General features: G+C 65.2%; 1 protein-coding gene across 1 annotated transcript in view; it reads left to right on the top strand.

Moving 5' to 3' along the window:
• ZFPM1 (zinc finger protein, FOG family member 1) overlaps positions 1-23,891 on the top strand; it is a 68,537-nt gene that overhangs the window by 28,319 nt on the left and 16,327 nt on the right. The window contains exons 3-4 of the mRNA XM_068529145.1: positions 860-988; positions 23,510-23,643. Coding sequence (XP_068385246.1) covers positions 860-988; positions 23,510-23,643 — 263 coding nt within the window. The remainder of the gene's footprint in view (positions 1-859; positions 989-23,509; positions 23,644-23,891) is intronic.

Raw genomic sequence — 23,891 nt, 5'->3', positions numbered from 1 at the left:
ATGGGGGCCACGCTCTCCAAAGGGCTAGCGGCTGGTGACTGGTGGACTTTGCCCCGGGGAGCCGGGCCCCTTATCTGATCTGGGAGCCGGGCTGCACGGGGTGGGGGCGGGGGCGGGACTGGGGAGGAGCTGGAAAAAAACAGCCGGGGTTGCACCTGGCACAGGCCTCAGTGATAACATGCTGATGGGCGCGATAAGACAGCAGGAGCAATGTCTGCCTGTCGGGCGGGCCCAGTGCAGCTCCCGCGCAGTGGCTGGAGCTCGGATGCCAGCCGTGTTGATTTATAGCCAAAAATAATAGAACTTTTATACCGTGTGATTGATTTATTCGATGTTAATCACGGCCCTTATCGCGGGTATTAATAATCTGCCGGGCGTGTGACGTCACCAAGGGGGGGCTTTTATGGGCGCTCATCGATTGGGGGCCGCGGTGGTTATCAGGCCCAGCAGGGAAGGCAAATATGCCCTTTGGGCTGGAATTGGGTGCGGGGCTTGGCGGAGGAGCCCCCAGCTGCCTGCCGAGGAGACCAGGGAGCCGGGCCACGCGTGTGCCCGCTGGCCTGGGCGTGCTGGTAGGCCGTCCACGCTCTAATCATTAACAGCAGCTGGGAGGGCAGCTATTGCTGCCGCAATTAATAAGGGGCTGAGGGGTTTTAAAGGCCAAAAATGAAGGAGGAGAAACTGAGATGTCTGACGGCGCCCCCTGAGAACAAGCTGGTGGGGGGAGGGTGGTGGCGGGAACTGTGCCACGTGCTTACCCACCTGGGCCTCAGTATCCCTCCCGGCCACAGGCTGGGGTGGACGGGCAACTCGGTGCCCTGAGGCTCAGTAGAACCTTCTGGTGTTTTCCTTCCTGCAGATGCTACTCCTCCACCCCCACCGCTACCACCACCCCCCACGTCCCCAGGAGGCTCCGAGGAGACGGAGGGTCCGGAGCCAGAGACGAGGCTGGAGAAGGAGGAGGCCAGCAGCCCCTGGAGCGGGCCAGGTAAGCGCGCCTGTGACCGGGGTCTGGCGGCATTGTCTCTCCAGGGCAGCCCTGGGGCCCAGCCTTCTGGGGGTCCTGGGAGCTGGCCACCCTGACCGTGCGGGTGCGACAGGCCCGGCCCACTGGCCAAGGAGATGGGTGGGGAAGCACCAGGCCCAGGTCTGTCTGTTGCAAAGTCCAGCCGGCCTGTGGGCCAGCGGCTTCCCTGGAGGTGGAAATGCGAGTCTGGAGCGGCCCAAGTGCCTGGGCCTTCCCAGCCCAGCTAGGGGCTCAGGTCTGTGTGGGTGGAGAGGACCCACCCCTGGGGTGGCTGCCGCACGTGGCAGGGGGCAGGAAGCCGTTCCAAGCCGCCGGGTCCTGGGTCAGGAGTGTCTTTGAAGGCGGTTTCGTGCTCCCAGCACTGCCCCACCCCCACTTGTAGCTGGAATTCTGACCTCGGAGGGCCCACCAGATGTGTTCTGCCCGTGGCTCCCCACTTCCACCGATGCATGAGTATAGGGCAGGCTGGGCGTGTCGGCTGTTGCCGTGATTCCTAAGTACAACTGACGCGGCTCAGGGGAACCGGGGCAGCTCGGAGGGGTCCTGGGAGCTGCTGGGTGAAGGAGGGAGGGTGTGGTCCTCGGGAAGAGAGGGAGAGAACGGAGGTTGCACACTCGGGCCAGGCGCACGTGCACGTAGCAAGCACATATCGAGCACCTGCTGTGTACCCGACGTACAGCTCTGAGCAAACAGGGTCCTCAGAGAGCTGGGATGACGCAAGTGCAGTCAGTGGCCAGTGGAGAGGAGGCACATGGCAAGGGCCTCATCTTGTGGGGGTCAGGGAGACCTCACCAGGGCAGAGAGGACCCCCATGGTCTCCCAGGGGTGTCAGAGATGGTCTGCCAGGTTCAATTCGAGTGGCCATGTGGACCCTTCATCGGGATCCCAAGGTGTCAAGGAAAGAGTGCTGGGATCGATTAGTGATGTCTGCATGGCACCAAGTAGATGAGGTGGCATGTGTGCCTTCCGGTCCCCCTGCTGATTTAACACACACCTTCCTACAGTAGGTAGGTGTCTGAGGCCCAGAGAGGGAGGGATGGGCCTGGGGGCACAACTTAGATGGTGACCCCGGACCACAGGGAAACAGTCTACTGCCGGCGTCTCCCACCTGGATGGGCCATGGTGCTGCCTGGGAGAGGAGCATCCTGGGTCAGACAGGCTGGGGGGGGTCCCCTCTGCTGCCCCAGGATGGCACTGGGGCTTAGCACAGGGACACCGCTGCCGTTCCGGATGGACTCGGCCGCCCCCCACCCCACTTCAGTGACTCAGTGACAGGCACGGGAGGGGCCCCAAGGGCCCTGGCAGGGATGTCCTCTCCTCACAAGGAGCACCTGGCCAGGGGCAGGTCATGTGTGTACGAGGCCCTCACAGCCCGGTCGGGCACAGCTGAGCCAGATACCCACCTGCCGGGGCTGGGCCGTTCCACGCACACGGGACAGTGCTGTGGGGTTGGGGCCCGCGGTCAGACCACTCTGCCCCCTCAGTTTCCCCAGCTCTAGGACAGGGTAACAATGAAGCACCCAGAGACGCTGGCTCAGCACTGCCTCGGCCCATGGCTCGCACATTCCAGGGACCGCCTGGGTGCCTGTGGGCCCTGATCGGCCACTGGGCAGGCGGGGGGCTGAGAGAGCAGCTGCTGGACAGGGTGACCGTGGGGCGGAATGTGCGAGGCAGTCCTCACACCAGCCCCTCGAGGCAGGGGTGAGGCGACCCTCCCCTTTATGGAGAGATCCAGGCACAGAGCAACTAAGGGGCCTGTCTACATCACCACCCGGGAAGTGGCACAGCCAGGATGCAGACCCACCGCCTGGCTCCGGAGCTCGGGCGGCAAGTGTGTAGACGCCAGCCTCAGCTGTCCTCCGGTCGGTCCCCGCCCACCCTTCGGACTTAGTATCACCATCCCCGTTTTACAGACGGGAAGGCAGAGGCCCCTGGAGATTGGAACCTGGCCCCGGGGTGGCCGTGGGGGCCGTGGCTTGGGTGGGTGCACCCGGGAGCTTCCTGCGCTATTTGCATCCTCGGGGGCTGGGGGGCTCCCTATCGGCCCCCACAGATAGGAATTTCTGTGCAGTGGGCAGCGATGGGCCGATAAGCGGCCTCCGGCCAACCGCCGTGGTGGCCGCCCCCTATCAGACCCTGAACAGGCCACGCTTATCGCCCGGCCGGGAAGCCAGAGAGGCCCCGTGGGCTCTTATCTCACAGGGGCCGCCGTGCTGGCGATAGGGTGGCAGGCTTGCCTGGGTCGCTGTCCCCAAGGGCAGTGCCCAGCCCAGGGACCGGCCGGGGGACAGGGGTGTCCAGTGGGGCCTTCGCTGCAGGTCCCGGTGCCCTGCGAGGTTCCCCGGCCCCTCTCCCCTCGCTGTCCCTCTGTGCCCCGCCCCTTCGTGTCTCCCCCCACCCCGCCGTCTGAGTCTGTCTTTAGATCTCCAGTTGCCCCTCCTGCCCCGTCCCCCGTGGGGAAAAGTGCAGCCCTGGGGACCCGGCTTGTGCCTGGGGGCACCCCCGCCTTTCCCTCTGGGATGGCGAGCTGGTCTGGACCGCAGCGCACCCTGTGCTGTCTGGCTTTGAGGAGTGACCGGGCCCCAAGCCCCGGTTTCCCACGTGAGCTGCGTGAGGGTGGGCCCTGGAGGCTGGGGCTCGCACACACCTGGTGCGGCCCATGCAGGTGGTCGCCCCCATCTCGCCTTTCTGGCCACTGTCTGCTGACCAAGACTTGGCTTGCAGGTCAGACCCATCGCCCAGGGAGGGTGCTGAGACTGCAGGGTCCCAAGGGCAGGTGACATCAGCCCGGCAGAGAGGCTGGGTCTCAGTGCCTCTCTCCAGCTGCATGGTGGGTGCAGCGCGGCCGCCCTGCCTGCAGCAGTCAAGGCCCCGAGCAGGTGGCCACAGAGACCCCCAGGAGATAGTACACGGCACCAGGCAGGAGGGAGGCCTCCCAGCCCCGTCCTCCCAGGGGGCTCTCGACACGCGCTGCAGACACAGCGAGGTCCTGGACCCTTGAGGGCTTTGTACACACGAGAGTGCGGGTGTGCAAGGGGCCTGTTCTCTCCTGGCCTTGTTAGTGTCCCCACGCTAGCTCCCTCCTCCCACCTGTGACCCGGCGACCCCAGAGCTCCAGACCCAGGCTGGGATGTGGTCAGAGTGTCGTGTTCACTTTCGGACGTTGTGACCGTCATCAGGTCACTAGCTGCCGGCAGCTAGTTCTCAAGTGTGGCTGCTTCAAGGGGGGACCACCCCCACCCCAGCAGTGCTGAGAGGCCGGAGCCTTCCTGCCTGCCTGGGCCGGGGTCCAGCTTTGCTGAGCGACTGTGGGCTGGTTACTTGACCTCTCTGGGCCTCAGTTTCCTCATCTGTACAAATGGGACGCAGGGCAGAGCAGCTCCCCACTCAGTGCCGTCATCTCGCCCTGGTGGCCCGGGTGCCTCTGGGTAGGGGAGGGGACGTGTAGGCAGGTTCCAGGGAGAAGCTGCTCTCTGAGACCAGAATTCCGCTGTCGAGCAGAACGGCACCACACCCCCTCGGCCAGCCGAGCACGTGGCCACGGAGCGGGGAAGTGGGGAGCCGCCTCTCGTGCCCCTACTGGTGATGGGCACCTCGGCCCAGGGGTCCCCACTGACCGTCAGGAAGCCGGGATCCAGGCTGGGTCTGAGACCGCTTGGCCTCGGGGATGTCACCTCCCTCCTCTGAGCCGCGGGGGCAGCAGCCGTCACGAGGCTGGAGCGGAGGCCACGCTGCGTGGTGCAGGGTAAACGCCCGCTGACTCGTGAGAGGCCGGGGCGTCCTGCGTCCTCATGGAGCTCAGACGCCACCAGCGAGCCAACCGTGGTCTGGGTGGGAAGGCAGGGGTCCTAGACAGAAAGGTGACCCAGAGGGGCCTGAGGGCACGAAGGCGCTGAGGCCAGGAGGTCCGCGTGGACGTGGGAGCGGAGAGTGCCAGGCAGAGGCACAGCCCACACCAGGCTCCCGGGGGACTGAGCAGGGTGCCAGGTGGGCGGGGGGGTCTGGTCCCGAGGGAGATGGGGGTCCCTTGGGGTTGCCTCAGGGGAAAGTGGATGAGAGCAGAGCAGGGGACCCACCCCCGGCTGAGGGTCTGTGGGGGACAGTTACAGCCCGCCGTGGGCAGGGGGCTGCCCTGCCTGGCCCTGCCTGGCCCTGCCCTCATCTTCCCTTGAGCCGCTGGCTGGAGTGTGAAGGGAGAGGGGTTGGGCAGCAGGGACCCGGAGAGCTGGGTATTTTTATCTTTGAAATGACCTTGTTCGCTCGAGGGGCTGGCTGTTTAAAATTCTGATATGCAGATGGCTGAGAGCTATAATCTGAAATCCCCAAAGCGCATCTGGCAGGGTAGCTGCCACTGCCTTAGCTCTGTGGTCCCCGGTGCCCTCTGCCCATCAGGGTGCGCGGCCCCCAGTGACCCGCTGCCCCCTCTGTCTCCACACTTAACATCCAGAAAAAGCAGAGGGTCGGGCAGACAGGCAGCCCCCACAAGGGCGGAGAGCCCTGAGGGTCCCTTCCGACTGTGGGGTCCTGAGCCTGTCACCTACCTCATGACCCCCTTCGGAGCCTCTGTCCAGTGGCAGTCACCATGACCTCAGGCTCCTGGCCGGGTCATGAGAAAACGGAGGGAGGGCAGTGAGTGGGCGCTGGGCCTGGGTTTGGGGCCCCAGGGGTCCGGGAGCCTCCTCTGCAGCCAGACCTCGTGGGGGGTCCCCTCCACCCAGGGACTTGCCTGGAGTGGACCAAGCAGGTGTCACTCCTCTGCCCTCCCCACCCCCCACACCGTGTCCCGCACAGGGGAGGTGAGAACGAGCACATGTCCATCCAGTTCTCTGACAGCTTGCCTGGGAGGCAACGTGGTTCAGACATCCTGAGTTCAGGGCTGTCCACTGGGGGTGCCGTGCATAGCTGGGGAACAAGGTGATGAACCCAGGGGGCCCACAGGGGCTCCCCACCAGCTCTGGGGGCTAGTCAAGTGGCCTGGGCTCCACGGGTCCAAGAAAGAAGAGGGTGGCCAGTCCTGTGACCTGGCTGTGTGATCAGAGCCCCAGGACCGGGGTCCCCTTCACCTGTAAGTGTCTCAGGGCCTGGAACTCTTTCCTGGTGACCACTGTTTACAGAACAAATTTCAACTGACTGAGCATCAGGTGTCACCTTTTTTTTTTTTTTAATTTTATTTATTTATTTTATTTATTTATTTTTGGCTGTGTTGGGTCTTCGTTGCTGCACGCGGGCGTTCTCTAGTTGCGGCGAGCGGGGGCTACTCTTCGTTGCGGTGTGTGGGCTTCTCATTGCGGTGGCTTCTCTTGTTGTGGAGCACGGGCTCTAGGCGCGTGGGCTTCAGTAGTTGTAGCACGCGGTCTCAGTGGTTGTGGCTCACGGGCTCTAGAGCGCAGGCTCAGTAGTTGCGGCGCACGGGCTTAGTTGCTCCACAGCATGTGGGATCTTCCCAGACCAGGGCTCGAACCCGTGTCCCCTGCATTGGCCGGCGGAGTCTTAACCAGTGCACCACCAGGGAAGCCCTAGGTGTCACCTTTTTTTGCCCTCAGCTTCATCCCAGGCCCTAGAGGCAGAGATGGGAAGGCTGGCCATGTCCCCACTCACTGCACGTCAGCAGAGGGGACAGCCAGGTGGTCGGGCCAAGACAGCACCATAGGTGGGCCTCCCCACCCCCAAGGATAAATTGGAGTGGGCCGAGGGTGTTCAGGCAAGGAGCTGGCACGTGCAAAGACCCTGAGGTTTGGACGGCATGGGCGTGGCTAGAGCATTAGAGGCTGGAACAGGGCTGAGGAGAGGTGGGACAGGGCACAAATGGGTCAGGGTTTGGGCTCAACGCCATAGACCATAGGGAGACGCCTCCGTTTTCTTGGCTGTAAAATGGGGGGTGGGGTGTTAAGTGGGACGTTCGGTCAGCTGCCGTGCGGAGAGTGGGTTAGTGGGCGAGCACCTCCGGGAGCCCGGGGAGGGGGGCAGCTGGTGGGAGGGGCCAGAGGATGCATCTGTGCCGTTTCCTGCCTGGGGACTGGAGCCCGCTCCACCCCCCACCACCCCCCCACTCCCACCCCCGCGCCGGGGTTCCGAGGGCCTGCTGGAGGCTGGGAATCCTCACGCCGGGAACGTGAGCAAGGGCGATGGGCTGGCTATCTGGGCTGCGCTCGGTTAACTAATCTCGCCGCCTGGAGTTTCTATGCAAACCTCAAGGTTTGTTATCGGGCAGTGGGCGGGCAGCTGAGGCAGGACGGCCTGTCCTGATGGACAGCTGGGGAGATGGGCCGATACGGCTTGGCCGCGCGTCCCCTCCCGCCAGCTCAGCATGTGTGGGTGGGAAAAATCATTTCAGCTATTTTGTGTTATCACCGGGCCTGGCATTGCGGCCTATTTATCTTAGATTAGCGGGCGGGGGCGGTGAGGGGCACAGGAGGGGGCGATGGTGGATGGCAGGGTTCAGCCTGGGGTCAGCTCCAGAGGCCAGACCCAGCAGCTGTGTCAGGAGCCACCTCTCCTCGGTATCCCAGGGAAGGGGGTCCAGCCCAGATGTCCCCCGAGGGCCACGTTCCCTGAAAACCCGCAGTGGGCCCTCCGCCCGTCCTGACACCCCACCCCGACAGCTGAGCAGACCAAGACTCCAGGAGCTGGGGGGGCCCTAAGGAGGGGTTGTGTGTGCCCGCAGTCGGCCTTCCTTCCCAGGTGTTTACTGAGCACCTACCAGGTGCTGGCAGAAGTGGCAGGTGTGTTGTGTGGTAACACGGGCCGTTGAGACAAAGGAGTGTGGGGTGTCCAGCCCAGGAGCGGGCAAGAGAAGGAGGTCGTTTATTCACTCGATAAACACTTGCGTTTTAAGCGCCAGCCCGGTGCCAGCAGAGTCCAGGCCTCCAGAGAGCTGCTGTTCTCATCAGGGAGACGGAGACTAAATAATAAAGAAGTCAAAATGTCCCATGTCCGAGGAGGGGAGGCTCGGAATAAAGGAAGGGGCAGTTCTGAGTAGGGTGTCCTGAGCCACGTTTGGGCAAAGACCAGAAGAGGGAGGGGAATCAGCTGCCGCCTGGGGACAGTGTACCAGGCGGAGGGCACAGCAAAGGCGGGAGCCCTGAGGCCAGGGTGGGCCCAGCTGGGTCTGGACGCATGCAGGGGTGAGGAGGGAGGAGGTGGGCGCAGAGAGGGGAGGATCCCATTCTGTAGGTGGTTGTCTTGGAAGTGGGTTCGGGGGTTACAGGCTTTGGCCAGCGTGGGCCGAGGGTGACCGACGGATACCTCGGCTGCCCGCTGTCCCCCGGGCCCTGAGCTCTTCCATGACACCCTCTCCAGCCCCTCCCCAGAGCATCAGTCCCCAGGCCAGGGTAGGGGCCCAAACCCCTGGCCAGCATCCACCACCAAAGCTCAGAGCTGCCCACCCCTCCGAGCAGGGCCCTTTGGGGCAGAGCTCCCAGGCCGGGGCCGAGGTGGGGGCCGAGAGCCCGCGGCCTCTCCTTCGCGGCTGGCCTGGCCTGCACGGATGCCAGGCCCCGCGCTGCCCAGTGGGCACCAGGGGCCCGGGCACCAGGCCACACACGGCACCCCAGAAAGGCCCTGAGCAGAGGGGCCTCCGCTCCCTCTACCCTGAGGGGATGCTGAGGCCACAGCCCCCCCGTGGTCGGGCTGCTGACCTCTCAGCCCTGGGCGGTGCCCTCGCTCTGGTCAGCAGTTCTTCACGCTGGAGGCGCTGACCGCCCGGCACCATCAGCCCGGCCAGCGGGCAGCCATCCTTCGGCCCCGTTCTGACTTCAGCCTCCGCCCCTGACAACGGCCTGGGCCTCGGGGTCAGGTGGGGGCCGGGACCGATGAGGGGGGCAGGTGGTCAGTGGGCCGCCCTTTAGCGAGACTCACCCGCCATCCCACCAGACTCCCCTGCCGTGGAGCCCGTCTGCTCGCTCACTTGCGTTTTCATTTACTGAGCACCTACTGTGTGCTGGTCCCTGTCATAGACCCTGGGGATGCAGCCAGCCGCTGCCCTCCTGGAGCCGCGGCCCAAGCAGAGAACGGTCAGCAGGGGCACAGAGGCTAAGCACTGAGAAGTGCAGGGGGTGGCGAGCCCCTCACCCGCGGGGATTTGCGCCGAGAGCTCAGCGGGCGGGGGCGCCAGCCCCGCGGACACCTGCGAAAACTGCCTGCACGGCCAGCGCAAAGGCCCGGTGGTGAGACCATGGGGGGTGACCTGGGGGCAGCGGGAGGGCTGCTGGCTACATGGTGAGTGGACTGTAGGGGCTCAAGGGTGGACACGGGACCCGTGAAAAGGCTGAGACGGAAATGTGGCAGCCAGTGCTGTGCTCACCGCATTTCAGATGTGAGCACTGAAGCCCAGAGAGGTTCGGGGCGACTGAGCAGGGCTGGAGCCCACAGTCCCGCCTCCCAGCCCAGCCCCACGGGCTTCTCCCGGGCCCCCCCTCGGCGGGCCTGGACTCCGCCGGCCGAGGCTGAGTGGGAGCGGGCTGCCCTGCGGAGAGCGCGGCCCGGGTCCCCACTGTCCTGGCGGCGGCTGGGGGCCGATGCCTGGCCTCCTGCCCCGCGCTGCCCGCTGACCTCACCGCCTTCCGGGAGTGGCTATCTGCGGCCGTGGGCGCTAATCGAGCCAGCTTCCTCCTCCGCCCTCCACCGGCTTCCTGCCCCGGCCGCCCCCCCAGGCTGGGCGTCTGAGCGTCCGCCTTTGCCCCACCAGGGCCTCCCAGACATCAGGGGGTGCAGGTCTGCCCAGCCCCACCTGGGAGCCTCTGGAGATGGCTGCCCCTTCTGGAAGTTTCCTTCCCAGTCATCCTCCTGGGCCCAAGCTCAGACTCACCGTGGCCCGGCCGTGCGGCCTGGGGCACGTCAGCTCCCCTGCCTACCATTGCCTCCCTGGTAGAGAGCCCACGGACGCACACGTGGGGGGACCTGGGATGACAGGCTGGCCTTCACGGCAGGTGGTCACGGCCACTCTGCTCTGTCGCCTTTGTCGGTGCCGTTGCTAGTGCGGGCGGGTTCTCTTCCCGGGACCAGGGCGGGCACTGCTGCTGGTGCTGTCCGCAGGGCTTGTGCGGTCACGGTTACTGGGGCCAGTACGGTCACCCTTGCCCGTTACCGTCACCAGCACTGTTACCGTCCCGCTTCTCCGGGCTGGCAGGGCCCCCGCCACTGGCGCCGGGGCAGACCTGGCTTCTAGCTGTCACCTCTGCCTCTGGGGTCCTAGGGGCCACGGCGCCCCTCTCTGGGCTCGGGCTGCTCTTCTGTGGGACGGGGACAGGACATTCAGGCTGTCTGGAGGAACCGCAGGGGCGGACGGGCAGGGCAGTGGGGGGAGGGGGGGTGGCAGCGTGTGCGACGCGGCGGCCCCCTCCAAGCACGCGCGGGGTCCCGCAGCCCCAGCTGGGGCGTATCGGGGTCCGGGGCCCACCGCCCGGGTGTTGGGCTCCGTCTGTCACGGGATCACCCCGCAGCCCAGGGCGCGGGCGGCTCTGCCGGGCCCACCTGACAGGTGAGGAGACCGAGGCTGGGCGAGCTGAGAGTGTCTCCCAGACCCAGGATGGGAGCCGCCCGGGCCGGCCCCTGATCTGACGCTGTCCCCTGAGCCCCCACCCCATGCGGCACTGGGCTCCTCATTTATTTATTTATTTGTTATTAGGCCTCTATCTCCGCACATAACTTCTTATTTCCTCACCGCATGTTTCCATTACTGCGGCGGTGGATGCAGCCGATAAGATCGGTCCCTGGAGATGGGACAAAGGGGCCGCCATCGGCTTGAGGGCTGGTCATATCCTGCCCGAAAGGGCCAAGCGGGGCCTGAAATGAGCGATGCTATCGGGGGCTTATTGTGTGTTGGGGGGGAGGGGTCCTGCCTCCTTGGCCACCCCCTCCCCCTGCAGGCAGAGCCTCTGTGGCCACCCGTCCTCAGCCCCATCCCCCCACAGCACGCCCCAGCCCCCGTCCCTCGGGCAGATGGCCCTGGCATCCATCCGGCTGTCCCAGGTCCACCCGTGGTCTCTGTGGGGCTGGGAGCTGCTGGGTGCAGGGGGCACCAGGCCATCCACCCCCAGCCCCGCGAGCGCTCACACACATCCAGGTGCTCAGGCTGGGACTGCCCCAGCCCCAGGCTGCCCGAGCCCCTCAGGGTGCTGAGATGCCCCTGCCTTGACTCAGCAGTTCGGCTTCTGGGAATTTACCCCCGAAAACTAATCTCAGCGCGGACAGGCGTGGGCTGGGGAGGATACTCATTGCAGCCATGTGGAAGATAGCAAGCCATTTATTTTCTTATTTCTGCTCCGGTCGGCACAATTTCTCCAAGAAAGGGGAGAAATGATTCTCAAAGAAGCAAATTGCACGCAGATACCCGTGCTGCTTTGCCCGTGCGTGCGTCTTCCCACGAACACCCAGATCTGGGGCTGACGTTGGTGCAGCCCCACCGCCGCCCACCACCTTCCCTGGTTCCTGGGCCCTTGCTAATTCAGCCAAAATTCTGCCACCCCGGCCCCTGAAGGCCCGGGACCTTGCTGGGTCTCAGAGGGCAGGAGCAGTCACCTTGGTGGGTGAGAGAGAGCACCAGCTCCCGAGGCAGAGACCCCGGTGGAGCCCGGCTGTGGCGGCACAGTGCTCGATCGAGGGCCCAGTGGGGGAGCCCTGGGGGTTCCTGGGCGGGAGGGAGCTGTGTCTGGGGTGGGGACCAGCCTGGGCCCGCTCTGTCCCCCAAGCCTCCTGTTTCCAGGCCCCTGCCCAAGCATTATTCCTCCCTGTCTGCCCCTGAAGGGGCAGGAAGAAGGACGGAGCACTGGACAGGGGTCGGGGGCCTGGGCTTGAACTCAGTCACCCCATCGCACTGTGTGGCCAGGTCCCCTCTGACCCTCGGTCTCCTCGTCTGTGAAGGGGGAGAATAACCACCCATTAGGGCACGTGGTGATTTGAGGACTGAGTCATCAGTGCCCTGAGAGCAGGTGTCTGCTGCTTCCACACGGTGCAGTGAGCGCGCACGGCTTACGAGAGGGGCTTTAGCAGTTCCCGGGGGCTGGCCTCATGCTGGTCATCCTCAGGGGCCCTGGGGCCCAGTGCGCCAGTTAGAGCCGTGGCACCTTGGGCAAGACATAGCCCTCCCCGGGCTCAGCCTCCTTTGTGGGCGGAGCAGCCAGGGTGCTCATAAAGGATCCACAGGAGTTCAGGGCCTGTCACCTTCTCTGGAAGGAGCTTCTTATTCCCTAAAGGGCCGGTCCTGCGGGGTGGTGCAGTGTCAGGACATTCTCGATGGTGTTGGCCACCCTCAGTGCCCGCCGCTGCCCCTCGGGTGGGGGTGGGCGCCTGTCAGGCTGGGGTAGGACGAGACTGGCCCGAGGCTGGGGGCAGCGCCGAGGTCCTGGCAGTGGCAGGGCGGGGCACCCTCCCTTTACCCCCTTGACCACCCGGCCTCCGCCCAGACCCTCGCTTGCCCACACGCCCACCCCTCCTGCCCATTCGCAGCAGAGAGACAGGGCTCCGAGGGACCGGAGGGTGGGGCCCCGGGACACAGGGAGCAGGGTGGGCCGGCCGGCCTGCTGAGAGGCGGTGAGCTGGAGGCTGACCGGAAGGAAGGGCCCTCGGTGGCGTTGGCTCCTGGAAAAACAGGGCAGGGTCCGGGAGGCCCAGGCTGATAGGAGCCTGATAAGCTACTTGCACAGGAGGTGTTTTCTTTACCTTATCTCACCGGTCCTGCTTCCAGCCCACCCTCCAGGACCAGGCTGGGCTGGGGAGAGCCAGGGGCCCCCACCCATCCCTGTTCTCAGTCCGCAGGGTCTCCCAAGACCCAAAGGGCCAGGGCCAGGGGCTGGTGGGGCCCTCCGCCCACTTCACAGGTGGGAAGGCTAAGGCCCAGAGACCCAGGGCGCTTTTTGTTTTTTAAGCTTTTTGAGCAGGCTGGAGAGACCTCGAGGCCTCCCATTTTGAGGCGCCCGGGGAGCCGTGGTGCTCAGGCTCCGTGGGACGGGGGGCAAGGCTCTGACCCGGGTGGGGATGGTGAAGGGGCCGTCAGAAACCTGGTGTGGGGCTGGGCCCCGTGCTGCGCTGCTGGCTATCCCCAGGCGGTCCCAGCTCCACCATTAGCTGGGGCCAGGGTTCAGCCTGATAAAGACAGGCTGTTGTTCTGTGTCAAAAAATCAATAATCCCCAGCGATGTCCCAGCGATAGGAGGAGAAGTTCACGGCACCAGCTGGCGGGGGCGGAGACGGGGTGGGCAGGGCCAGGGCTCCAGAACGTGGGGGCCACCCGCCCTGCCCGGCCGTTACCCAGCTGTCTGGTGGGGCTGATCCACAGTGGACTCCAGGCCCAGAGGGCGGCATGTCCTCCTCCTCGCCCACCCCCCACGCCACCTCTTTGCAGATGGGAAGCTGGAGCCCGAGGTGAGGCTCTGGGCCTCTGTGCAACCCGGGGTCAGGGGAGGTGAGAGCGGAGAGGAGGAGGACTGCCCCCTCCCGCCCCCCGCCCGGCCCCCGCCCGGCCCAGCGGGACCAGATGCCCCTTCTCCCAGGCCTGTGGCTCGTCAGCGGGGCCCGGGCGTCCAGCCCCAGTGCCGCCTCTGGCCGCCGTCCTCCAGACTCAGGTGCTCGCGGGGGTCCACTGGGCCCAGGAGCTTTTAGGACACAGCCAGCTGACGTGACCCTGGCCCAAGGGGCTGACATTCTAGCGGAGAGGCTGGGAGTCAGTAAAATACACACGTGGACTCCATGGTGCTGGACGTGGTAGCAGCTCAGGGCACAGCAAGCCGGCGGAGGTGGGGAGGGGCCGGCAGCCGATGGCGTCGCCCCCAGTGCACGCGTGAGGGGACTCGGGAACACAGGTCCCCAGCCAGTGCGTGCCCCCGGGGGGCCCTCCCCAGCCCGGTCCCTGTGGCAGGCACCGTGCCTGGCGCCCAATGGCCCACGTTGGACCGGCCGCAGTGCCGCCCTGCCAGCCCCCTCTGCCGTCAGCTCCGGGAACCTCGCCTGCCTGCCGGCTCCACCCCACGCTCGGGCTGCCCCGCGTGACGCAGCCACCGGGCAGAGCCTGGCAAGAGAGGGGAGGCTGGCAGGCAGCAGGTGTGGGGACAGGTGTCCCCCCCCGCGGGAGGGCCTTGAGAGGCGCTCTCGGGTCTGAGCTCCGGAACCCTCTCCAGGCCAGCCCCTGCCACCGGCCACTGTGAGTGCAGGGTCTGTGGGCAACTTCTTAGGAAGGACGTTCTGGGCTCGAAGCCCTTTGAAAACCTCTGGGCTGGAATGAGAAGGCCTCCCCGTCCAGGGAGGCTCAGGCTGCGCACAGGCTGCCCGGCCCGGCACTCGGGGGGCTGGGTGCCGGCAGAGGGCACCAGGGCCAGCGGAGAGGCGGCAGGCTTCCCCAGGCGGCGGTAGGACCAGGGAGGCCCAGGGGCCGCTGGGGACAGTTCCCAGGAGCGTCCTCTCCTCTAACGTTCACCGTCAGGGAAACGGGCATCCATCCATCTTGGTCACGGTCACAGCTCCAGAGCCGGGCCCTCAGTAACATGAACAACACAACAGTGATGCGGGGAGCTTGGCCGCAGGACGGGCGCGGGCTGGGGTGGCATCTCAGCCGGGAGATGGGGCTGGGAGGCTGGGAGAGGCGTTCACCGTCCGAGGGCGGCAGCCGGCGCTGGGCTCCAGCAGGTCGTGGCCCTGCGGGAACCAGAGCCTGGCTCAGCCATGGTGTCCGCTTCCCCCCACGAGGCCAGAGATCCCAGGCCATACGTGACATCTGGTATTTAACCTGCAACGGCCAGTCCCCGTTTTCATGTGTGCCCTCAGCTCATAGCTCCCCGGCCCCTCCAGCTTCCTCTCCCAATTCCGGTCCCTCCTGCGAGGGTCCAGGCCCTCCGAGGGGCTCTGTGGGGACGCCCAGGCTGGTGGAAACCCTCACCCAGCCCCGGAGAGCGCTTGGAGGATCAGCAGCTCAAGTGGCTTTGCTCCTGAGCCAGCGCTCATGTGCGCCCCAGGCTCCCTCGGCCCGTCTTCCCTGGAGGGCGCACGTCAGCTTGTTCCTTCCATCTAGGCTGTACTGCCTGCCTTGGGGCCGGGGTCCTGGGGCCGGGCCTGTGTGCAGGGCTGGCGTCGGGAGTGTTTCCTGCCCCGCTTAGCTCCGTTGCTGCCACCTGTGAAATGGGGACAGGATTGTGCTTGGGGTCCGGAGCGTCCGGCCCCTTGATGTGCCAGATTTGCTGTGAGTGAGGGCACACCGCCTGCACTGGGGTCGTGGCTTTGGGGTCAGAGGGATCTGGGCTTCACTCTCCTGTGCTACTTGCTGGCCGTGTGACCTCAGACAATCCCTTGACCTCTCCAATTGCTTTCCTCAACTGGCAGAGAGCAGAGGAAACGGACCGCACCCATTTTTACCCCAAGCTTTTTTAACCATGTCCCCTTGACACTTTGTCCCCATGAGTCACAGGTGGGAGCCTGAGTCTTTCCAAAGGCGCCGTGGTCACTGGTGACACCCAGGGTTAGGATCAAGCTCTGCCCCTTTTTGTTTCCTGATGTGGCATTCAGGTGTGGCCTGATCCAGGGGACAGGCCGGTGCCCCATGGCCCTGGGTCTCCTGGTCCTGGAGCCCCAGGCTGCGTAGGCCTGTCTGCCTTCTTCCTGCCCTGAAAGGCGGGACAGCTCAGAGAAAAGCCTGTCAGCAGCCAGGGTGGGAGTCTCGCCATGGCCTGGGCCTGGGCCTGGGCCTGGGAAACCAGCCCAGATGGGAGAAGCCGCACAGCTACAGCGGATGTGCGGGCCTCCTGCGGGGCATCTGGCTGCCCACCGTGCACAGTCCCACAGCCCTCCCCCATGCCCCAGGGCCCAGGTCTCCCTCCTCGCCTGTCCCCAGTCCCCCCTCCTCGGGGCCTTGTTGCCCCATCTATAAACAGGAATCAGAAACGGGCCAACAGGGTGGGGCCCAGAAGTGGGGGTGTTCCGGGGAGCTGATGGGAATTTGCTGTCTGCTGGCCGTTTCTCTCCAGGCCCCGTCTGCCCCCTCCCGCCGGATCACGGGAGGGTCACACACGAACAGGGCCTGGGCATCCACGCAGACGAGCCCTCCCCTCCCAGCCCAGAGGCTCCGTGACCACGGAGCGGAAGGGAGGGTGGGCAGCCCCGGGCCTTGAGTGTCCAGACGGGCCCCCACAGCCTCGGTGGTGCCCACCCCGCGTGGTTGGGCTCGCGCCTCTCATACCACCCAGGAGGTGGTCTTCTGCGCCTGCCCGGGAGCCCTGTTCGGTGTATCCACGTGATTAGGGCTCTGCCCCGCCATGGGCAGCGGACCCCGCAGCGTACCGGGGCCGGGGCACCCAGGCGGGCGGCTGCTGGTGGCTGCAGCTGTGTCCCGCTGCCGCGGCACTTGCCGTGGAGGCGAGGACGGTGGTCGCGCGGCACCGCACCTGGGCTGCAGGAAGCCCCGTCACCGCTGAGAGCAGGCACTGGTGTCGTCTGTTTGGGGGATGGGTCCCCCCAGGCCCAGAGGGGCTGAGAGCCTGGTCAGGGTCGTGCAGGGACTGCAGCTTAGCCCAGCCGGACCCCTGCCAGCTTCCCGTGGTCACTGAGCACCCACCCTGCCGGGCCCTGCCCTTCGGCCCTGCACCTGTTGTGTCATGTGACCTTGCAACGGCCTGGGAGGTGGGCATCCTCATCCCCCACTTCACTTCACACAAGAGGAAGCCACGGGCAGGAAGGGACATGCCCTGGTACTGACCCAGGTCCTGGAGCCTCGGGGATGATGGGGGTCAGGCCTCATCCCCTGGCAGCTGGGTTACTAGGCGCTCCCTCCCCCTGCCAGGCATCTCAGTCCCAGAAGGGCAGGGACAGCCCTGCTGCTGAGAGCTGCAGGACAGACACCGCCTCCACCCCCTGTCCCCTTATCTCTCTGTCTTCCTAGGGCCTCAGCTGCCACCCAGTCAGGAGGGTCAAGTTGGGGGCAGGAAAACGGCTGGACTCGAGAGCTGGTGACCATGGGCAGGTCCCACCACCCTCGGTTCCGGACCGTGGGGGGCCCGGTGAGCTGCGTCTGCAGTGGGAGGGGCTGAGCCAGCATATGAGTAAGCAGGCCAAGGGGACAGCGAGGTGGCTCGCCCCGCCCCGCAGACCCCCACTGACCCCGCTGCCTGGTCTGCTGCATGACCTTGAGTGAGGCGCTCGCCCTCTCTGGGCCTGGTTCCAAGTTGGCGGAACCCCTCGGGGCCCACAGCCTCCCAGCCCGCCCTGCTCTGGGCCCAGGCCCTTGGAGACTTCTAGAACCCTGCTGGGGCGGGGCCTGCTCACCCCTGGGGTTTTCTCTCCCTCTCTCCTTTTTCTCTCCCTTTTTTGTGACTTTTATCAAAGGCAAACAGCGTGATCCTGAGATAGGGCCACTCCTGACAAAGCCAGGGCCAGCTGGCCCCCGGGAGCCGCAGGGTGGGGCCGGGCGGGATTGATGAGGCCGATTAGATAAGTGGGTGCTGGCAGTGACCCCAGGGTGGGCGCCCACACGCCGATCCCAGAGCCCACTGTCCAGGGCGGGGGCTGCCAGGCGGCTGGCCTTTGTACCCTGGAGGCCAATGGCCATTAGCACAGAGCCTGGCCCCTGGAAGGAGGGGCCAGCCGGCAGGGCGCAGGAGGCCTCCCTGAGCTCACCAACACTCCTGCAAACAGCAGGGCTACCCGGTCAGCGCTGCCAGCCCGCCTGCGGGGCCGTGGCTCAGTGAGCCTGGGGCCTAGGGTGTGGGCTTGGTGGGCCCCAGAGCCAGATGGTCTGGGTTGGAGCCCTAGATTCTGTCAGAAAGGAGCTCAGGGCCGGTGGGGCGAGTGCAGCCCTTGCTGCGCAGCCTGGAGCAGGTCTCTCGAGCTCTCTGGGCCGCCCCTGTGGGAGGGGACGGGCAGATCAGAACCTCCTCACGGCTCGTTTTGCGTGTTATTGAAGGAGGGCGCCAAGGGCTCCAGGGAGTGGGGCAGAGCCAAGTCTGAGGGCAGCTCCCTGCAGCCCTGGCGGGGCCGTAGGCCTCAGGACACCCGGGCGCCGGGGGAGAGGAAGCGCGGGGCCGGCCGCGCCGACCGACAGGCTGTCTCGACTCTTGCAGCCGCCAGCCCAGCAGGTGAACTGAGGCTCAGCGAGAGCCGGGCAGAGGCAGGACTCAGCCCGCTTGTTGACTGCAGACCCCATTTCTCCCAGCTGCCACCCCAGCTGCTGGGCTCCCAGGATGGGGTCCTAAGCCTGGCCTGGGGCGGCGATGCCCAGCCCTGCCTCCTTTCCCTGGCCCCTCGGGACGCCATCGAAGGGTTTTTTTTTTTTTTTTTTAATTTACTTATTTATTTATTTATGGCTGTGTTGGGTCTTTGTTTCTGTGCGAGGGCTTTCTCTAGTTGCGGCGAGCGGGGACCATTCTTCATCACGGTGTGCGGGCCTCTCACTGTCGCGGCCTCTCTTGTTGCGGAGCACAGGCTGCAGACGTGCAGGCTCAGTAGTTGTGGCTCACGGGCCTAGTTGCTCCGCGGCATGTGGGATCTTCCCAGACCAGGGCTCGAACCCGTGTCCCCTGCATTGGCAGGCAGATTCTCAACCACTGCGCCACCAGGGAAGCCCCATCGAAGGGTTTTAAGACCTAAACAGGTGTTTAAATCACATAAATATGCAAAGGCTGAATTTTCTCGTCTGGATCCTCACAGATGCTTGGGGGTGAAGTTGAATCCCAGCGCGGCATATTTGCTCTGGAAATAACGTGTGTGGGGTTGTATGACAGAATAAATTAGTCTTTGTCCCAACGCTGTGCCTGTAGTGATGGCCCGACCCCCGTGGGGAGGTCCACCCAGGCAGTGCAGGGCCTACCCCCTCCTCCAGAGGAGACCAGGCTGCGGATGGGGAAAGTGAGGGCAGAGCAGGGAGAGTCAGCCCTGCAACGGGAGAGCGGGGGCTCGCCTGCCACCCCTCCCCTCCCCTCCCCTCCCCTCCAGCAACCTCTCCCCGCCCTCTTCTCTGTCGCCTCCTGCCTATGACCAGAAAGACCCAGAAAAGGGTGTCAAGGCCCTGGCCATGAGCCTGCTGGGGCTCTGGTTCATATCCTACCTGCCAGCTGTGTACCTTGGGCCAGTTGCTTAACCTCTCTGAGCCTCAGTCTCTCCCTCTGTACACTGGGGGGAATAGCTTTGGCATGGCTGGGAGGAATCCCTGTGAATTATGCCAAGCGCTTGACTAAGGCTCGATAAACAGAAGCCAGGAATTGTGTTAGGACTGGGAGTTCCCAGGACAAATGGCATCACCCCTGCTGTCCAGCTTTGGGGACGGAGGCCATGGTACAGAGGTCAGGGAGGACTCGGCCAGGACCTCACCGGAGTTGGAGTCCTCTGTGCCCCACTCTGGAGCTGGGAGGAGGAAACAGAGACATGGGTCACAGGAGGCTACCAGGGCAGAGGACACCTCCACCTGGAAGTCCACCCTGACTGGCCCACCATTGGAGATGCTGCCGCCCATGTTTCCTGGGAGCCCTGAGGGCAGAGGCCATGCCTCCCTCAGCTCTGCCCCAGGTACCCACGTGGGGTTTTGTGAGTCCAGAGACTGGGTTCTGGCCCCACCTCTGGCCCGGGCTCGCAGTGTGGCTTGAGCACCCCTGGGCCTCCCTGGGCCCCAAGTTTCCTGTCAGTATGGTTGGGAGCTGACCATTTCCATGGCCACCACTGTCTAGATCCTCCAGCTCTTTCAGAGGCTGTTTAAAAATAGCTGTGTCTTCCTGTCTGTCACTCTCCCAGCCAGCTCCTATCCTGAGCTCAGCGTCTCCTGCCCCCAGCCCCTTCCTCACTCGTTCATACTTTCATTCATTCTCAGCCTTGAACTGAGCCCTCACCAGGTACCCAGTCTGCGAGGAGTAGGTGGCCTTGCCTCTCCTGACCGGTTCTTTGGGATACAGTTTTATTTCTGGTTGAGAGAGGGTCTCTGATAGGTGCTGACTGGGCTTTAACACCTACTTGACTGTGCAAGGGGTTGGGCAGGAACTGGGAGCTGGAAATAGGTTATCTGAGTGGATGGATGTTGAACATCACCAGGGCCACCATGGACAGTTGCACAGGTTGTGCACTGCACAAGGGCACTGAATGAGCTGGGGCTGAGATCCAGCCATGTTCCCGTCATGGAGCCAGGCATCTGCTATGGCCCTGCATCCACCCACATGGGGTACCCTTTCTAATGCCCAGCCTCTCAGGGACGGCCTCCCCTGGACCAGGGAGGGGGCTTCCAATGGTGACCACTGCCCGATCCTCAGCCCACATCCCTCAGATCCCTGGCCTCCCTGCCTTTCCCAGGCCTCGACCATCCCCCAGCAAGCCCTGAGTGGTGGGTTCTGCCCCGTCGTGCAGAACGGCCGCCTTTATCAGGAGCCGTCCTCCCTCTGGTGGTGCGTGATACCCAGGAGATGGAGTGGCTGCCACGGGAAGCACCAGCCACGCTGTTATCTGGGAGCTGGGGCCGCCAGCCCTGGGGCACGATTAGGGGCCACGGCAGTTTGTCTGTGGTGCAGCGTGGGCGGGTGCGGGGGCTCACTGGCTCTGCCCCTTCCTCTGGGGGGCTACCAGGACTGGGGATGAGCTAGGGCCAGGGCTCTGAGAAAGGGGCCTCAGGACCCCACGGGTGCAGCGAGCCAGGGGCAGACTGGGGGCCTGGGGCTGCACCCCGCCCCCTCTCGCCCACGGGGTGACCTGGGCCAGCCACCTCCGACCCTGCCGCGTCCTTTAGTCTGTGTGGGACTTGGCCCACACTGGGGAAGACTGAACTGAATTCCCCGCTCCTCCTCCCCCCAGGAAGGTGGGTGCTGGCCTTAGATGGATGGCACTGTCTGCTACTGGGGGCCCAGGCCTGACAAGCCAGGAACAGGCCCTGGACACTGAAAGGAAAATATGTGACGGCAACAGAGGGAGTCGTGGTCACTGTCACTGTCGTCTGTGGCCCCAGCGGCAGAACTGAAGTCCAGAGAGGGAGTGGGCCTCCCCGCTCTGGAGGGCCAAGTGTGGGCCGACCCCATGAGGCTTAGCGCAGGTCTGGCTGTCTGGACGGGCACCGGCCATGGTGTTGGGAAGCGGGATGATTCCGCCTTGACCCCACCGTCCTGAGGGGGGGATGGGAGGGGGCAGGTGGTACACGGCTTAGCCCACGGTGGGCTCCCCGCCAGCCTCAGAAGGAGAGCGTAGACCCGTCGGATGGCTGGCCAGACCATTTGGATGGCCAAGTGAGTGCCCAGCAAACCTGCCTTTAGACAGCCTCTCCCCATACACCCACGCCCTGGGGCCAGCTGGGCGGGGGACCAGAGACCCAGATATACCCAGGACAGCAGCGGCCCGGGCTCAGATCCTGGCATCCCACTGCCAGCTATGTGGCCTCTCGGGGCCTCAGTTTCCTCATCTGTATTGGGGGGTGGTGGGGACCAGGAGAGGGCCGACGTCATAGGGCCATTTGGGCAGGAACGGGTGACCGCATGCCGGCTGGCACCCTGCAGGCCCAGGGGAGGGGGGGGCGCCATGGGCAGAGCCCTGGCTGGGACCCTGGCATCCTGGGTGCACGGGTAGAGGACACGGCCCCTCGTGGGCAGGCTGCAGAGTGACACGGCCGGCCTCTGTCCCCCTCACCGCGGGGCCGATAAAGGGCGCCGCCTCCTGGCCCCGTCCTGGTCCCCTGCCATCTTATCTGCCCTGGGGAAGACAAGGACCCAGTTAGAACATTGTAGCCTGGCCTCCTGGTGTATTTACACGTTATCTGTGCCATTAGGCCGGCAGTTATCTGATAATCGGGCCCATTAAGGCCACAGCCCGCCCGATCGGGGATCCAGGAAGCAGGGCCAATGCAGCAGCGCTTGCTCGGGGCCCAGGCCAGGCCACGTGAGGCCTCTGTGGGCCCAGGCAGCCCAGGTGGCACCCGAGGCACAAGGCGGCCCCGCCTTCCTGGGCAGAGGGCGTGTGGCCTGGGGAGGGACCGCCCTCTGAGGGCACGGCCACCATCATCCCATCGGCTGTGGGGACGCTAAGGCTCGAGATGGCAGGTAACGTGCCAGGTGTGCGTCTCCCAGGGTGGCCCAGGCAAATTCACACAACCTTGGTGCCTTGAAACATCAGAGATCTACTCTCTCACAGCTCTGGAGCCAGAAGTCCCGAATCAAGGCGTGGGCAGGGCTGCGTTCCCTCAGGGGCTCCAGATGCAGTGTCCCCCCCAGCTGTATCCCACCAGTGCCCGCCCCGTCTTCAAGTGGACTTCTTCCTGTGCCTCTTTTTTTCTGTGTGTCTCTTACGAGGACATTTGTCATTGGCTGTAGGGCCTACTGGGTAATCCGATGGTCTCACCTTGAGATCCGATCTCAGTCACATCTGCAAATACCCTTTTTCCAAATAAGGGAACATTCCCATGTTGCGGGCGGAGGTATCTTTCGGGGGCCGCCATCCAGCCCACCCCACAAGGTCACTTGGGTCGTGCGCTGAGGCCGGGCTGAACCTGGGAGCCCACCTGCAGACCCTGTGCGACCCCAAGGTCCCTCCCCGTGAGAAGGTCTGTGGCGGGGCTCCTGGCAGAGGCCGGTCTGTCCACGTCAGTGGAACCGACTCCTGCCGGTGGCCGGCCACAGATGCCGCTCCCCTAGCTGAGCCACAGGAGCCACAGCCCTGGCCACGCAAGCTGGCAGAGTCCGGGAGATTGGTTGGCCCTGATCCCAGCACAGGTGGCCGCGGCCCGAGAGCCTTAGGCCCTCAGCCGGGTGACAGGCCGCTCGGACAGGCAGCCGCCGGCCAAGGGCCTCGGCAGGAGTGGGGTCCAGACCTTTCCAGAGGGCAGGCGGGGGTCCTGCAGGGAGTGGTGCTGGCGCTACCCGAGCGCAGTCCGGCTGTGCCGAGGGCCTCGGCCGGCAGTGGGGGGGGGAGGGGAGGAACACTTGGCTCCAGGCCTGGCTCCCCCCGCCGGGCCCTGTGCTTAGATGCTAAGAGGATTGACTTGCTCAGTCCTCACCCCAACCACAGGGGGTGGGAGGTGCGGGGTCCCTGTCTCAGAGACGGGAGCCAAGGCCCAGCATTTCACAGCTGCCCGCACAGACGTGCTCTGCGGATGCTGGGGCTCGAGCTGATGGGAAGGGGCTGGGCGGACCGTGTGGAGGGGACGGGAGGCGGTCTCGTGGGCGTCATCGTCCTCCACTCTGTGCCTGCCCCCACGTGAGGCGGTAGGGGTGACCCGGTTCCGTGTGTGCGTCCTAGGCTGTGCAAGGCACACGCGTCCCAACGCAGCAGCCAGGGTCCCGCCGAGCGGTGCGCCCGCCTGCTCAGGTGCAGCTGCAGGCGCCCCCGCTGTCCTACCTCTGCAGCCTGCCATCCCCCAGAACAGGTCTCACTGCAGGGGCTGGCCTGGCCCCGAGGACCCGGCACCAGCCGCCATCCCCCTAACCTGGGCCAGGGCCACCCTCCCTCCTCTGCCCTCAGCCCCGCAACTGCTCCTGGTGGGGCGGGTGCCGCAGGATAGACTGGACTTGCGACCCGGACCTCCTCACACCTCTGACATCTCTCCCCACAGATGAGCTGGAGCTGCTGCTGCAGGACGGACAGAGGTGCGTGCGGGCTCGGTGCAGCCTCGCTGAGGGCCTGTCCTGGGGCCCATTCCGCGGGAGCATCCAGACCAGAACCTCGTCCCCCGGGCAGGCGGAACCGGTAAGGAGCCCTGACCCCGGCCGCAGTGGCCAGGACAGTGTCTGGCCCAGGGCACAGGCCCCTTCAGCCCCCTGAGCCAGGCCCGGGCTAGACTCTCGTGCAGGAGCAACTGCCACTCCACGTGAAACGTGTCAGGAGATACAGCCATGAGGTGTTGGGAGCAGGGAGGAGTTAACTGCCTGGGAGCACGGGGAGGGCTGCCTGGAGGTGGTGATGTGGGGCCTAGGGACCTTGGGGTGACACACTGA

Source organism: Eschrichtius robustus, chromosome 19, assembly GCF_028021215.1.
Source record: "Eschrichtius robustus isolate mEscRob2 chromosome 19, mEscRob2.pri, whole genome shotgun sequence".
Taxonomy (NCBI): domain Eukaryota; kingdom Metazoa; phylum Chordata; class Mammalia; order Artiodactyla; family Eschrichtiidae; genus Eschrichtius; species Eschrichtius robustus.
Note: the sequence above shows the minus strand (reverse complement) of the source record. Positions and strands in the feature narration are given on the sequence as shown.